The following is a 17,136-nucleotide window of genomic DNA, read 5'->3' as shown; positions in this document are numbered from 1 at the left end:
GTGGACGAAGGGGGCGAGTTCTGTCCCGCTCAGTCTCCCAGGTCACGTTTAGACTGCAACAAAAGACCTGCAGAGTGGCCTGGCCTGGCTCAGCTGACTCTGGCCTGTCGGGCGGCAGAGCCATCCGGGCTAGTGCCTGGGCCCTGAGACCCCAGTCTCCGAGACCCCATGAGGCAGGAGGGTCTCAGAGCCCGAATCAGTTGACCCGGGCTCTAAAACGCAGCGTAGATACATCTCACGCACGGAGTACGTCACAACACGTCTCAGAGCCCAAGTCAATGGCTCAGGCTCACAGGGCTCGGGGTGGAGCTCAGCCTTGGAAGCCCACCCTCACGACCTCAGCTCCAGCTGGGGCTGCAACATCTACACAGCTATCATCAGCCCAGTGGCCCGAGCCCCGGGAGCCGAGTCTGTCAATCCAGACTCTGTAGACGCTCCCGTAGCGGCTGGCACCAGGTGCATCAGAGGAAGGCACGAGAAAGCCTGCAGTGATGGGATAACCTGTTTTCAGGGAAAGCCCCTTCTCCTGAATGCTGGCAGCCAGAGGCTCCTCTCTGCCCTGGAGCTGGGGGTCCGGACTCCAAAAAATCCTTCACCTCAGAGGAAGAATTATAGGAAACGTCACCAATGGCGCCTGATTCTGCAGGGTGCAGAGCACCCTTTCATTCAGCCCCTGGCAGGTCAGGATGGGGTTCAATTCCTGGCAAGAGATGCTGAGAATCAGGACACCTGGGTTCCTTTCCTGGCTCTCCCATTGATTTGTTGTGTCTCATGTCATCGCTTTATGCCTCAGTTTCCCGATCTGTTAAATGGCTAGAAAAATACCTCCCTGCCTGACACAGAGGTCACAAACCCCACCTAAAGGTTTGTAAAACGGTCAGAGGTCCTGCCACTGAAAGGCAAAGGCTAGAATGACCATAGCATCTGTCCTGGTTACTGACTCGTTTCTCCATGTAACTATATCAGATCGTTGGCAGACTAGAGGCAGGTACAGAAACACAGACACGTCGGGCTGGAAGGGACCACGAGAGGTCACCCAGTCCAGTCTCCTGCGCTGAGGCAGGATCCAGTAAACCTAGACCTGCTCTGACAGCTGTTTGCCTGACCTGGGAGGGGGATCCCACCGCTTCCCTTGGAAGCCTCTTCCAGAGCTTAACTACCTTTAGAGTTCGAAAGTTTGTCCTTGTCAGGGACTTTAACCCAGACGGCAAAGTTTGTTGTTTGACCGCCAGAGAGACAGGCAACACCAGCAAGGTTTGATCAAAAGCTCTTTATTGACAAGTGCACGCATCTATAGAGAGCAGCTCGTTTTCTGAGAGAACCAGCCTGCTCTTTACATCTTAGTATAAGCCTATATAGACAGTTTTGTCACGTCATAAATTATTCACTGGAGCAACCCACCCCCTTCTTCTAACAACTAGAAACTAGACACACCTCTAGTATACATGCATGCCTAAAGTTAGAAATGTAGAGGAGTTAAAAACAAACAAAGAACAAAACCAGGGAGTGAAAACAAGGAGGCTGGGAAACTAGGACTCTTATTAGTTCTTCGAAGGAGCTGCCCGAACACAGCACATCTGGTACTATGCCAGGAATGCAGCTTCTCGCTTATCTCACTTTTTCCCAGCGCTTGTGAGACATGCTGCTGCTTCTCAGTGTTTTCCACTCAGGGATTACCCACAAACCTCTGTTAGCCTGACTTTGGTCAGGTTGGCATACCTGGTTTTGTCTGCTATATCTTTATTCAGGCCTAACATCCTCATATCTAACCTAAAGCTGCCTTGCTGCAGATGAAGCCCATTGCTTCTTGTCCTCCCTTCAGCAAACACACAGAACAATTGATCACCGTCCTCGTTACGACAGCCCTGGACAAATGCGAAGACTTATCAGGTCCCTCCTCAGGCTTTTCACAAGACTAAACATGCCAAGATTTTTAACTTTCCTCATAAGTCAGGTTTTCTAAACCTTTGATCACGACACTCTAGCTAAGGCCTCAGCAGTGCCAAGTAGCATGGGGGCAATTACCTCCGGCATCTTACCTACGACCCTCCTGTTAAAACAGCCCAGAATGATGTATCACGTTGCCGGCTCATATTCAGTTTGTGATCCACTCTAACCCCTAGATTTTCTTCAGCAGATCGACCGCCTGGCCAGTCATTCCCTAAGCACAGTGCTTTGCACTCCCCTTCACCGAATGTCACCTTGGCAACGTCAGACAAATTCTCCAGTTTATCGAGGTCATTTTGAATTCTAATCCTGTCTGCAACCCCTCCTAGCTGCACATTTTAGAAGCGTGCTCTCCGTCCATGAAAATATCGAATCGTGCCAGACCCAGGACCGACCGTGCTAGATACGTCCTCCCAGTTTGATAGCGCCCCTTTGAGAACTCCTGAGTACGGTCTTTCAACCAGTTGCGCACCCACCTCACCATACTTTCATCTAGACCACAGCTCCCTAGTTAGCGTCTGCTAATTGCATCAAAAGTCTTATTAAAATCACCATCTGTCATGTCTACTGCTCCCTCCTTAACCACTAGGCCAATAACCCATGGGCTGCTAAAGCAACGTGTGCCCCGTTGCATTTGGTAAGAGAATAAAGGCAAAGAGTCCTTGTTTGCAGTCATGGGGCAGGGTCCCTGGGATACCTGCTTTCTAAGGTTTGTTTTGTTAGAGGCTTGACATATAGGGGCCATTACACTTCCCTGTTCCTGCTGGGCCTTCCTTCCGAGCTGATTGCTGATCACAGTGTCTTCTCTGCTTTTGAGAAAGAGATTTCCAGGAATTGTTTTCCAGCTCACCACCCGATGCAAAATGTTCTCTCTGAAAATGCCCCCCAGCCTCCACCCGCCAACTGCTGGCGCAGTGCCAGAGCCCCCTTCCCCTTCCCCTCCAAAACTGCAGAGCAAACATGTCTTGCGCGGGAGTTGTATCACAGCCAGGAGGCGGCTTGGTTGGAGGAATTGGTCTGCAATAAGACTCGGCTGATGGACTAGCTGATTAGACGTTGAATGGGTACCTATCTCCTCGCCAGGTCCACGGGGCTATCGGCATTCCTTCTTGCCAAGTGCGGGGAGATCTGGAGATGGACAGAGCTGAAGAAGAACAAAATGTTCTGGATTATTATTTATATTACCTCACAGCTGAGAAGGGGGCCTCCTGTTGGCTCCACAAACACACAGCGATAGTCTCACAAAGTTTTAACTGGGTAGTTTGTTCTCCACTTTCTGTCCTAAGCAGCCAAGTGGCACAGGCTGCGTTGTGCCCCAGAGGAGGCTGCATTACTGGTGGAGGAAGCGATCAGAGCTGTAAGGTCTCTGCATACCCAAGTAAGGCCGCTGATTAGTAACATTTCCAAGACCCTTTGGAAGAAAGGTGCTGGGCCAATGCTTCTGTAGCTGGCTCGTTCCCAGACTGAGACACTGGGAAGCAGTTGCTCACCAGAGCTGGGCTTGGGTACGGTCTGGTAGCTTGTGCAGCCATGTCCCCGTGATTCCCCAGCAGGATTCCGGCGCTCCCAAGCAGACTGGCTACAGTGATGTGGGGATGCTGCTTCCCCTCCTCATGCGGGGGGCTGATTTGTTTTGGGATAAATTAAAGAATGCTCTAGGGGGGATTGGCTATTACTGTGGGGAAGGAATAGACAGACCCAGATTCCTTTATTCTAGCCATGGATCGAACTCTGTCCAGGCCCCTATAGCCACAATGCTGTAGGTCTTCGTATCCCCACTCTCACTTGGTGTGGCAGTGATCGGGGTTCCTTCCTCCCAACAGAGAGAGGCATGGAGCCGCCTTCTCCCTCTCCAGGTGTAGCCTCAACACCCCCTGCCTCTGGCCCAGAGAAGTGGGTCTTAGAAACAATGCCCCACTGAGCTACATGGTGTAGACCCTGCCTCTTGGTGCTACTGTCGCAGGCTCTCTGCACACTCAGGCAATGGTTACTCTCAGGTGACAGCTCTGAGATTTTCATTGCAACTGGGAGGGCTAGAAAAGATTTAAAAAAAAAGAAAGAGAGGTTCTGACATCATCCCACAACTCCGGGAGCCTTAGGCAGGGGTCAATAACATCTCCGCCTTAACCCATCTTGATTCATTGGGACAGATTAGCCCAGAGCCAGGAAGGCCAGCTTTCCTCCCTGCCTGGAAATGGCTGCTGTGAGCTCTGCTGCAATCTAAGTACTAATCGGGTGGGCTCCGTCTCAGCAAACAGGTCAGGCAAAAGCTGGTTGGGGGTCTGAGTGGGGCAGGCCATGGATTTTGGAGCCTCACTCTGTGCGGAAAAGGAAATTAACCTGGAAAAGATGCCACCCACTGGCCTACCCCACTTTCATGTCCTATCTGACCCGTTCCCAAAATCTTCCTCCCCTCCTGCCCCCCAGCTCTGCAGTAAGACCAAACCATCTTCATTCTAGCTGAGCCAGACCCCAGGGATTAGGAATCATGTCCAATGTGACCTTGCGCTGGGCTGTGTTTGCAGGATATCAGGCGATGATGTACGTTTCCTGTAGGGAAGAGAGCTCCGAGGGGTGGGGGGATGTGTGTGGAAGAAGCCAGCAAGCCCACCCTGAGCTCACTCTGGGAACGACGGTCCCTACAGCATAGATCTGCCTGAGCCACAGGGCTGGAGGCACCAGGGCACCGGCTGCTCCTTTGCCACCCACCCAGGCACACCTTCAGCCTTCCACTGCAGGTGAGCATGGACCTGTTACTTTCCACCTGTCTCTCTCCTCCCTCAGCGTATTCAAAGTGCCAGGCTTTGCAATAACAACCACCCGGTGCCCAGAGGATGGTTGCACGTCAAACCACCTCTGTTAATGGGGTTAGATTTCCGCAGGCATGAGTCCCCCCCAAGTATCTTTCTTTTCCTTTCTCCAAACAGTCTGAAAAGAGCAACCAAGCCCCATTCTCCTCCTGCTGCACCGATGGATGCTTTTGCAGCTGACTACCAAGTTGCCGAGCATTCCTCTGGGTTGCAAAAACAACGAGGAGTCCTTGGGGCACCTTAGAGACTAACAAATGTATTTGGGCATAAGCTTTTGTGGGCTTGAGCGCACTTCATCAGATGCATGCAGTGAAAAAATACAGGGGCAGGCATAAATACATGAAAGGATGGGGGTTGCTTTACCAAGTGTGAGGTCAAGTTTATGAGATCAATCAGTTAACAGCAGGATATCAAGGGAGGAAAAATAACCTTTGAAGGGGTAACAGAGTGGCCCATTACAGACAGTTGACAAGAAGGTGTGAGTAATACTAGGGAGAAATTAGTATTGGGGAAATTAAGTTTAGGTTTTGTAACAACCCAGCCACTCCCAGTCTTTATTCAGGCCTAATCTGATGGTATCTAGTTTGCAAATTAATTCCAGTTCTGCAGCTTCACGTTGGAGTCTGTTTTTGAAGTTTTTTTGTTGAAGAATTGCCACTGTGAGGTCTGTTACTGAGTGACCAGAGAGACTGAAGTGTTCTCCTTCACCGACTGACCTCACCCTTGGTAAAGCAACCCCCGTCCTTTCATGTATTTATACCTGCTTCGGTATTTTTTACTTCATGCATCTGATGAAGTGGGCTTAGGGTTACCAGATAGCAACGGTGAAAAAATGGGACAGAGGGTGGGGGTAATAGGCTCCTATATAAGAAAAAGTCCCCCACAACAGGACTGTCCCTTTAAAAAAGAGACATCTGGTCACCCTAAGTGGGCTCAAGACCACAAAAGCCTATGCCCAAACAAAGTTGTTAGTCTGTAAGGTGCCACAAGGACTCCTCGTTGTTTTTGCTGATACAGACTAACACGGCTGCCACGCCGAAACTCTGGGTTGCATGCGGCTTCCCCACGCTGCCTGAATTCCTAAGCTCACGGTGAGGAGGGCACTATATATATCTAGCTAGAGTAGCGTGTTTTGTAAGCTTTCCCGGGAGGAACTTCTTACCTTGTATGTTCTTCCAACGGCATCACGCTGAGACCTGGGTCACGCCATGTGTGGACGCAGCTGCTCTGGGATTTGGATAAGTTGGTGGTTGTGATGTGACGGTCAGTTGCTTCTCTCTGCAATTTGTAATTACCACACCTGATTGTGGTCCCGGTGGGAAATGGAACAGCAAAGACCCTCCCAAGGATGAGATTCCAATAGCACAGAGCGGTTGGAGCCGCGAAAGGGGGAGTTGGATGGCACATCTGTTGGTTTGGCCCAAGGAATATAGTGGTGCTGGAGTGATCTTGAGCGTATTTAACATGCTAAATGTTTTATAATGACCCCATGGCCACTGGCTCCAAGTTCAATCAGCGATCGGATTTTGGGACATGAGGACAGGGTCCACGCAGACAGGGTCAGAGCCTCTGCTGAAGTTAATGGAGTTACACCAATTTCCACTAGCTAAAGATCTGTCCCAGCAGTTCTTTAAGCCAGTGGCTCCCAACTTTTAAAGACAACTGTCCCCCCTTTCAGGAGTCTGATGTGTCTTGTGTACCCCTAAGTCTCACCTTGCTTAAAAACGACTTGCTTACAAAATCAGATATAAAAATACAGAAGTGTCACAGCCACAGTTACTGAAAAATGGCTCATTTTCACCGTATAATTATAAATCAGCTGAAATATGAACATTGTACTGACATTTCAGTGTCTACCACAGGGATTGGCAACCTCTCAGAAGTGCTGGGCCGAGTCTTCATTTATTCACTCTGAGTTAAGTTTCCACATGCCGGTCATACATTTTAACGTTTTTAGAAAGTCTCTTTCTATAAGTCTATAATATAGAACTAAACTATTGCCGTATGTAAAGTAAATAAGGTTCTTAAAATGTTTAAGAAACTTCATTTAAAATTAAATTAAAATGCAGAGCCCCCCCGGACTGGTGGCCAGGACCCAGGCAGTGTGAGTGCCACTGAAAATCAGCTCGCGCTCCGCCTTCGGCACGCGTGCCATAGGTTGCCTACCCCTGGTCTAGCATATAGAGCAGTCTAAACAAATCATTGTCTGTAGGAAATTTTACGTGTCCTGACTTCGCTGGTGCTTTTTTATGTAGCCTGTGGTAAAACTGGGCAAATCTCTAGATGAGGTGATGTACCCCCGGAAGACTCTGCGTACCCCTGGTTGACAGCACTGAGATTGGCTACGGGTTTGGGCTAATATTAGTGGAAATCATTTTCCTGCATATGCTGCAGGGTTACACAGCACTTTCCTCAGCGGATCTCAAAGCAGACAAATATTTACCGGGCTCCCCACTGACTGAACTGGAGATGGCACCTCCGTGTGAATTCACGAGGATGCTTCCACGGTTTCAGTTTAGATTCGGGAACAACCAGAGCACAAACGTCTACACAGCTATTTTCAGCCCCACAGCCCAAGCCCCAGAAACCCGAGTCAGTTGACCCTAGGCTGGGAGCTGCAGACCATCGTGTTCACGCCGCCTTCCTCCCTGTATGGTGCCTCTGCCCACCCAGTTCACTGGCTGCGGAGTTAGACTCCCTTAGACCCAGCTGAGGTGCTGAAGCGAGGAACTTCCTCTGAGACTTAGGTGGAAGACCAGTTTCAGTGCTCTTGGTTTTCACGCTGTCCCGTTTTGCTCAGCGCAGCAGCTCGGAGACTCAGAGATGAACCCCTTGCTTGCAGCAGGCCCTTTGCGTGAAATGAAGGCTCTTTAACCAGGCTCGGGGGTTCTGAGCTTGATACTGGTTTCTCCCCGGTTGCAGAGAAGCGGTAGCAACAGGGAGTGAGGCAGAGGGAAACACGAGGTCAGAACATTGTCACCCAGTTTCCAGCAACAGGCTTAGCAGCATTATCGCCACATTTTTTCTTACATTTAAGTGAGACTCAGAACCCAGCAGCGGCCACTGCGACACGGATGACTGGAGAGTCAAGGGCTCTGAACCCAAACGCCAAGCTCCTCTGTAAATCTGGCCATTCGTTTAGAGGCCGAAATGGGAGTCGTGCTCCTTTGAGAATCTCCCCCTGATTACAGGCTTCAGAGTAGCAGCCGTGTTAGTCCGTATCTGAACAAAGAACAGGAGTCCTTGTGGCACCTTAGAGGCTAACACATTTATTTCAGCATAAGCTTTCGTGGGCTACAGCCCACTTCATCGGATGCACAGAATGGAACCTATAGCAAGGAGATGTATCTACATACAGAGAACATGAAAAGGTGGGAGTTGCCCTACCAACTCTAAGAGGCTAATTAATTAAGATGAGCTATTGTCAGTAGGAGGAAAAAAAAACCCTTTTGTAGTGCTAATCAAGATGGCCCATTTCAGACAGTTTGACAAGAAGCTGTGAGGATACTTAACATGGGGAAATAGATTCAATGTCTGTAATGGCCCAGCCATTCCCAGTCTCTATCCAAGCCTAAGACCTTCTTGTTAATTAATTAGCCTCTTAGGGTTGGTCTGGCTACTTCCACTTTTTCATGTTCTTTGTATGTAGATAAACCTTCTTACTATATGTTCCAATCTCTGCATCAGATGAAGTGGGCTGTAGCCCACGAAAGCTTATGCTCAAATAAACGTGCTAGTCTCTAAGGTGCCACAATTCTCCTGTTGTTTTTACCCTGATTACAGTGGCTCTCATAGCTTCTTAAGAGTTTCAGGCCAGGAGGGCCCATTAGAACATCTTGTCCGACCTCCTGTGTAGCCCGACCTAGAGGATTTCACCCGATTTGAGCCCAATAACTCGAGTTTAGCCAAAGCACCTACAGAAGAGCATCCAGCCCAGATTCACAGACATCTACCACCTCTTTTGGGAGTTTGTTCCAAAGGTTAATCACCCTCATGCTAAAAAAGTTTCCGTCTTATTTCTCATTGGAATTTGCCTGACTTTATTTCCAGCTATGGAGGCTTGTTCTGTCTTTCTCCCTTGGGTTAAAGGGCCCTTCAGTACCCAGATTTTGTCCCCGAGAAGGGCCCTAGACACAGTAAATACTTTATCAAAGAGAAGATCCAGAAAACAGAATTTGCTGAGCTCACTTGTGGGCAGATTTTCAAGTGACCTGCTCACAGGGTACATTTACCCTGCAAGAAAAAGCAGGACCAAGTCGCAGAGCCTGGGGTCAACTGACTCGGGTTTCTGGGGCTTGGGCTGTGGAGCTAAAAATAGCCGTGTAGACATTTGTCCTCTGGCTGAAGCTGGGGCTGCAAGACCCATCCCCTCGTGGGGTTTCAGAGCCCAGGCTCCAACCCCAGCCCCAGGGCCTTCACTGAAAGTTTTCACCCCACATCCTGAGTCCCGCAAGCCTGAGTCAGTTGACCCAGGCCAGCCGCCATTGTGCTGTGGGTCGTTTATTGCCGTGTAGATGTATCAATAGCGAGTCTATTGGGGGCAGAACCTGGATGTCCTTCGGCCTGGCCCAGTACCATAATCACAGGAGTGTTCTTCTCCTCTGCGGGAGACAATTCAACTGAGTGGGGATAGCAGGAGAGGCTGGGTGACCTGCTCTTCAAAGCAAACATTGCTGCTTGTGCGGGATGTTGTCGTGTGTACATGTGTGTCTGGGCGTGTGTCTTTGTGTGGAGGGAGGGGATGATCCGGAGAGGGCTTTGGAAAGGATCCCCAAGGCATGTCCCTACTTGTCGTTCTGCAGCCAAACCCCAGCAGTTAAATCACCTTCCCTTTCTTTCCAGCCGCTCACCGTCCACAATGGCCGAGGTGACCACGCTCCCCGCTGAGACGCCGGATCCCTTTAACGAGTTCGGGGACTACCACAACTGGACCCAGCTGCTCCAATACCTGAACTACACCTTCACCTTCTGCGACACCCATCTGGACGAGAACATCAAGCGGGTGATGCTCTTCATCCTCTACTTGGTCATCTTCGTGGTGGGGCTGGTGGAAAACATCCTCGTCATCTGGGTCAACTGGCACACCTGGGGCAACAAAAACCTGGTCAACCTCTATATCCTCAACATGGCCATCGCCGACTTAGGGGTGCTGTTATCCCTGCCCATCTGGATGTTGGAGGCCGTGCTCGATTACACCTGGCTCTGGGGCAGCTTCCTGTGTCGCTTTATCCACTACTTCTACTTCGCCAACATGTACAGCAGCATCTTCTTCCTGAGCAGCCTCAGCGTGGACCGCTACGTCTCCTTGACGACTTCATCCCGCTTCTGGCAGCAGCATCAGCACCGGGCACGCCGCCTCCTCTGCTTTGGCATCTGGCTCTTCGCCGCCCTCCTCCCCATCCTGGAGGTGGCCCACACACAGCTGGTGAACTCGGTTGAGCCCATGTGCATCTTCCTGGCCCCCTTCGAGACCTATGATGAGTGGGCCCTGGGCATCAGCTTAGCCACCACCATCATTGGGTTCCTCATTCCCTTTTCCATCATCACTGTCTTTAACATACTGACAGCCAGGTACATCAAGCACTCCAAGCCAGAAAGCAGGAAGCACTGCCTTCTGATCTACGCCTACATCGTCGTGTTCCTAGTATGCTGGCTGCCCTACCACGTCACATTGACCCTCCTGACCCTCGACGGCAGCCACTTCATTTACAGCTGCAACGTTGCCAACTTCCTCTACTTCTTCTATGACATTATCGACTGTTTCAGCATGTTCCATTGCGTGGCCAACCCCATCCTCTACAACTTCCTGAGCAAGAACTTCCGCAGCAAACTCATCTCAGCTGTGGTGAAGTACATCCCCAAAGACCAAATCAACCAGAAAGGCGGGGATCATTCCTCTTCCAGCACCCAGCACTCTATAGTCATTACCAAAGACAACATCCCACCTAATTAAATATCCACCAGGCTCTCCACACATTGCTGGCAGCTGGTCCCAGGGGTGGCCGGCTTCCTAAATCAGACCCCCAAAAGATTTCTTCCCCTGGCAATAAAGCAAGACACTTTGCTTTCCGATGGCATTTTCTTCTTGCCATCCACGGCTCTGAAAGCTTGGAGGGACGGTAGAAATGAGATGTTGTGGGGAGTGGCAGATATTTTGCCTCTGACGTGCTGCTGTATCAAATCTATTTAGCTAAAGAAACAGAGAGGAAGAGATGTCCTGTTTTTCAAAGAAATGCTCAGTGGTTTATTACTATCGATTATTCTGGCTACCCAGGGACCTCAACGCAAATCCAGTTGCTTTGCTCTCCAGCTCCAGCGAAGCAGGAGTTGGAACGGGCAATGTTTTCCCACCAGCTTTTCCGCGACGCCTGCCTTTTGCTTGCCGATGTGCTCCAGGTATCCCACACTGGGAAGAGACCAGGCATTAAGCTGCCTCTTTTCATTGAATGATCTAGGTCAGGAATTCTTTTCCTTCGGAGCACAAATCGATCAAGTCGCAACACCTGGCAAGAAAGATGAGGGGCTGACCTCACAAGGTGAAGCCAAAGGGAGTGGGAGCCACGAAGCAGAGTGGAGCCTTCACTAGGGAAAGAGCAAGTCAGCGCCAATAGAAAACGTCTTTTGGAGAGCAATATTGCAACCACAGAGGGAAAGAAGCAGGGAGGAAACAGGCCACAGGCCACTGTACAGACATGTTCCCCTAAGGCATTGTCTACATTAGTTTTGTTGGTCAGAGATGTGAAAAAAAACACCCCCCCCCCCGACCGACATACGTCTCCCTGACAAAAGTGCTGGTGTGGACAGCGCTGGATTGGGAGAAGAGGCTCTGCTTCCGACATCGCTAAAGCCCCTCGTTGGGGGTGGTTTAACGAGGCCGGCAGGAGAGCTCTGTTCAGCCCCGAGTGAATTTTGCTAAAGCACGTGGGGAGGGGAAGGTGTGAAGGTAACTGGGAATAAATCACAAAGAACCAACTGATCCACGGCCTTGGACTGTTACAAATACAGAAAAACAAATTGGACAGGATCTGGGGAAAGGAGAGGCGGATGGCAGGATGTTCCCAGAGGCAAAGCCATCCCTTGGGTATGGCGAAGCGGGGTGACCGCTCTGAGCCCCGTGCTTTGGGGGGCCCTGTGCTTCAGTGTGCATGTGTCGTGCGGGGGACGCCAGGCCGGCCTGTGGGGTGTGGTTAGGGGTTTGGGGGACTTGGTGCCAGCAGCGGGGGTTGGACCCGCACACACTGGCTGGAAGCACACGGTGCATTTCTTTATTTTCTCAGCGTCGTGGAGCTTGGGCTCAGTCTCTGGCAGTGGCAACCCCCAGCCTTCCCCGCCAGTGCCCGGTGTCGCCCACTGCCGCCACCACACCAGACAACAGCGTCCTCACGCTGCCAAAACACGCCCGCGCCAGGCCGATCCCATCCACTGCCTTTCCTCTCTGGATTCCCCCAGCACAGGGGGCTCCCTCGCCCCTAGTACAGGTGCCTGGGACTCTCCATCATCCCTTGCCCCCCCAGCACTGGTATCCCCTCCCTACATCAGTATAAAAAATGTTAAGGCGGGGGGTGTCCATACAGGCTGATTTGTCCCAGGCCCCACAACCCCTAGGGACGGCCCTGCCCAGGAGTTGAAAGAACGAATATTAGAAGACAAGAGAAGCGGGTGGGACCAGCCCTGATTCTCAGAGGAAGTGCAGTGCATTCATTCTGGGGCTTTCGGGTGATACATACCTTGCTTAAGGAGACACTCTGTGTCCCTTTGCCTCCTTGTTCACCTGGGAGGCAAAGGGCAGGGGCCTGTGGATTTGCAAGATGAAGGGGTTTCCATAGCAAATAATTAGCCTCATCAGGAGGTCTCTCCCCAGCCCTGCCTCACCCCTCAAGAAGGCATGTGAAACAGACCATGTGACATTTCACGACATTGTGACAGATTACAACCATGGCGCAGTCTGTATCCCCTTTCTCCCCGCTCAGCGCTCTCCTTGGAATGCCTCCATGCTGCTCTGCAGTGGTCTCGCAAAGCGATGTGGGTCACTCCTGCTCCTCCGTCCCCAGCCCGGGGAGCAGGAATCGGCTCTCCTAAAAGGCAGCAGGTCAGACACACAACCAGCCAATCCAGTACTATTCTCACTCCCGGCGGGCCTTTCACTAGCTTCCAGCCCACACCTTGCTGCCTATGTATATCCGTACGTGCCTGCAAAACACGCCCATTCATCTCCACCAAAGCCTTGCATGCAACAGCTACGGGGAAAAGGCACCAACCCTTTAAAGAGAAGCAACTTGTACCCATTTCCCTCCTCCTGCTGTGCAAAGTTTAACAACTTGTACAATGTAAAACAGCGGCACAGACTGTCGGCTCTTTGGGGCGGACACTTCTGTGTTTGCACAACACATACAGGTCGCTCCCGGCCCAAGACTGGAACTAGGCTGTGTAACTCTGTGCTGTGGTAATCCAGACTATTACCACCATCACGGACACATTAACGGGATGGCAGTCGCTCGCCAATGAGGAGGTCCAGAGAGCCAGTCCTGAGCTTCCCAGGAACGGTTCATAGACTCGCCTTTGTCTGTCATCTTTGCTAGTGGTGAAGCACTGGAATGGGTTCCCTAGGGAGGCGGTGGAATCTCCTTCCTTAGAGGTTTTAAAGGTCAGGCTTGACAAAGCCCTGGCTGGGATGATTAAGTTGGGGTTGGTCCTGCTTTGAGCAGGGGGTTGGACTAGATACCTCCTGAGGTCCCTTCCAACCCTGATATTCTGTGATTCTATGATTCTAACGAAATGGAAGGCCACTGTATGATAGCGTGTGACAGATCCGCTCTACCTGGGTAGAAATGTATCCAATTTCTTCATGATATCTAAACATTTAAAGCTCACTATATTTGACCTATTAAACATCATTTTAAAAAACACGGTTCTGTTGCATGGATAACTTTATGTGCCACAATTCAGAGAGATTAAAGCCAGAAGAGATCATCTTGTCTGACTCCTGCACAATCCAGGCAGGAGAATTTTACCCGGTGACCCCTGCACTGGAGCCAGTACCACGAGGAGGAACTAGACAGCATCTTTTAGAAAGGCTGCCAGGCTTGAGTGAAAGATTTCCAGTGACGGAAAAACCTCCACATCACTTGGTGGGCTGTTCCAATGGTTAATTACCTTCAGGGTTAAAAAATGCAGAATTTCTAGTGTAAATTTGTCTGGCTTTAACTTCTAGCCATCGGAGCTTTGCCTGACAGATTAAAGAGCCCTCTGCTATCAGATCTCTTCTCCCCACATAGGCACTTAAAAACCACAAGCCAGTCACCTCTTCACCTTCCTTAGCACTGACATATCATCCAGAGGGGGGCATTAGAAACACTATAGCGCAGAGAGACTCAGCCCCCAGGGGTTCAAGGCGCCAAATTAGTGATCAGCATTACCCACAAGAGCCATCACAGTGTGAATTCATTGTTTCATTTACTATAGTATTATCTAGTCATGGTTAAACAGTATGACAGGCAATATTTAGTGTGTGTATAGATACACACGTGCACGCACACATACACATGTGCACACACACATACACATGTGCACGCACACACACACGCGTCTCACTGCGAAATGACCGAGCAGGTACTATTCTTTTATCAACGGCAGTTGATTAATAACACAGTAAAAACATCCTAATTGGTTAATTACTTAGACTGGTTAATAATTAAATCGCACAGTGTTTTAGTATCATGCGCTGCAAAGAGTGGCAGGAGACGCATTAAAGAGCCGCTTGTGGCTTGCAAGTCTCAGCCCGAGTATCACCGCTAAGACAGATCTGCCGATCTTAGATACTTACAAGATCTCATTATGATTAGCTGAACGGACCATGCAGTCTTAAATATATTTATCCTCACCAGAGTCCTGGGAGGTAAGGAAGGATTATTACAGATGGGGAACAGAGGGACGGAAAAACTAATTTTCAGAAGTGTCTAGGTGATTTTGGAGCCTAAGTTCTACTGCTGTTCAATAAGACGTAGGCTGCTAAATCCCTATCTCAAAATGGGACTTTGGCTCCTTTCAAAGTTTTACTGTGATGCCCAAGGGTACACAGGGAGTTGGGGCGAAGAAGGGAACTGAACCTGTTTTCCCCAAATCCCAGATTAGTGCTCTAACCGATTCAGGGACACCTGGTGCATGGGGTTGCATCCCATGCCATCTTGGCAAACGGCCCTTGATGGCCCTATCCCAGAGGTGAGCAAACTACGGCCCATGGGTCACATCCGGCCCATCTTACCTGGCCCTTGAGCTCCTGGCTGGGGAGGCTAGCCCCCCTGCCCCACAGCCTCAGCTCGCTGTGCCGCCAGCGCTCCGGGCAGGGGGGCTGCGTACTCCTGCCGGGCAGTGCAGTGGTGTGGCTGGCTCCGGCCCGCCAGCTGCCAGACATGCTGCTCTGAGTGGCATGGTAAGGGGGCAGGGAGTGAGAGAGTTGGATAAGGGGCAGTGGTCCGTGGGCAGTCAGGGGACAGGGGGTGGTTGGAAGGGGTGGAGGTTCTGGGGTAGGGGTGGTCAGGGGACAGGGAACGAGGCGGGGGTAGGATAGGTGTGAGAGTCCCGAGGGGCCTGTCAGGGGGTGGGGGTGTGGATAGGGGTTGGGGCAGTCAGGGGACAGGGAGCAGGGGGGGTTGGATTGGGGGTGAAGTCCTGAGGGGGCGGTTAAGGCCGGGGAGTCCTGGGAGGGGATGGTCAGGGGACAAGAAGCAGGGGGGATTGGATGGGTGGGGGGGTCTGAGGGAGGTGATCAAGGGATGGGGAATGGGGGAGTTGGATAGGTGTGGGAGTCCCGGAGGGCTTGTCAGGGGGTGAGGGTGTGGATAGGGGTCAGGGGTGGCAGTCAGGGGACAGGAGGCAAAGGGGATTAGATAAGGGGTGGGGTCCCAGGGGGAAGTTAGGAGTGGGGGGGTCCCAGGAGGGGATGGTCAGGGGGTTCTGAGGGGGCAGAAGGTGGAAGGGGGTGGATAGGAGGTAGGGGCCAGGCTGTTTGGGGAAGCAGCCTTTCCTATCCCGCCCTCCATAGTTTTGGACTCCCGATATGGCCCTAGGGCCAAAAAGTTTGCCCACCCCTGCCCTATCCTCTGTGAACTCAGCTAATTCTTTTTTGCATCCAGCTACACTTCTGCCATTCACAGCATCCCCTGGCAACGAGCACCCCAGGGTGACTGTGTGTTGGGTGAAGAAATACTTCCTTGGGCTTGTTTTAAACCTGCTGCCCGTTCGTTTCACACAACAGACATGGCGAGCAGAGCCAAACCTCGCACATCGCTGCTAAGGAAATTAACCCAGGCCAAGAAATGTTTTAAAAGATGGGTCTCAGCAGTAAGAGGCACTGGGTAAAGTTTAAAAAAGCACCTAAGTGACATAGGAGCTTGAAATACTAATGAGGCACAGAGCCATTCATAGAATAGCAGGGCTGGCAGGGACCTCAGGAGAGCATCTAGCCCAACCCCCTGCTCAAAGCAGGACCAACCCCAGACAGATTTCTGCCCTAGATCCCTAAGTGGCCCGCTGAAGGACTGAACTCACACCCCTGGGTTTAGTAGGACAATGCTCAAACCACTGAGCTATTCCCTCCTCCCACCCCCTGATGCTTTGGAAAGGGACAGGAACATTGTGTTTTCCAGATCTAGAGCAATATATATTTTCCATCCGTTTACGATCCTCACTCTACGTGAAGCATGGCGTGAAACAGACTGAAAACGTTCCCAAAGAATGTCAAGTTTCCCAAATATCCTACTTACGATGCTATCACTGTGGGTCATCAAACATTTTAAATACAGGGTGATGGATAATTAAAAAGTCATGAAAACTCTCCAACACGGCAATATCGTAGGGATATTTTCCTTCACACAGTCACGGCTTGCTAATACGTGTGCCAGAAAAGCCATTTGGTCTTTAATAAACGCAGATGGGGCCGGCGCCAATAAACACATGCGGTTTGGGCCATCCCAGCTCATCACGTCAAGCACACAGAAAATCTGGGCTGGGATAGGTGGCCCAGCAGCATCCCAGTTTTATGACGACTGTTCATTACTTACATGACAGTAGCACCTAGAGGTGCCAACTGGGATAGCCAGGGAATAGTACAGACATCGTGAGCCACAGCTCTTCTCTTCCGAAGAGCTTTCAGTGTGTAAGTAGGAGCATTGGCAGCAGATCAAGGGACGTGATCATTCCCCTCTATTCGGCATTGGAGAGGCCTCTTCTGCAGTACTGTGTCCAGTTTTGGGCCCCACACTGCAAGAAGGAAGTGGACAAATTAGAGAGTCCAGTGGAGGGCAACAAAAATGATCGGGGGCTGGGGCACATGATTTATGAGGAGAGGCTGAGGGAACTGGGATTGTTTAGTCTGCAGAAG

The 17,136-nt window shown here is 50.9% G+C and overlaps 1 protein-coding gene and 1 long non-coding RNA gene across 2 annotated transcripts; one reads left to right on the top strand and one right to left on the bottom strand.

Annotated features, from left to right (window-relative positions):
• Positions 1–2,823: 2,823 nt before the first annotated feature.
• LOC115647847 lies at positions 2,824–17,003 on the bottom strand. The gene is made up of 3 exons (XR_003999406.1): positions 16,817–17,003; positions 5,920–6,035; positions 2,824–3,091 (listed from the first exon to the last, which is right to left on the bottom strand). It is a non-coding gene; the product is annotated as an uncharacterized LOC115647847 (long non-coding RNA).
• On the top strand, positions 9,255–10,977 carry GPR182 (G protein-coupled receptor 182). The gene has a single exon (XM_030554663.1). The coding sequence runs from the start codon at positions 9,460–9,462 to the stop codon at positions 10,708–10,710; it is 1,251 nt and encodes a 416-aa protein (XP_030410523.1). The 5' UTR covers positions 9,255–9,459; the 3' UTR covers positions 10,711–10,977.
• Positions 17,004–17,136: the final 133 nt, after the last annotated feature.

This window comes from Gopherus evgoodei, chromosome 3 (genome assembly GCF_007399415.2).
Source record: "Gopherus evgoodei ecotype Sinaloan lineage chromosome 3, rGopEvg1_v1.p, whole genome shotgun sequence".
NCBI classification, from domain to species: domain Eukaryota; kingdom Metazoa; phylum Chordata; order Testudines; family Testudinidae; genus Gopherus; species Gopherus evgoodei.
Note: the sequence above shows the minus strand (reverse complement) of the source record. Positions and strands in the feature narration are given on the sequence as shown.

Bases quoted from the DNA above. Each gene is read 5' to 3' on its own strand.
- GPR182 (XM_030554663.1), top strand. From the start codon at position 9,460: ATGTGTGTCTGGGCGTGTGTCTTTGTGTGGAGGGAGGGGATGATCCGG.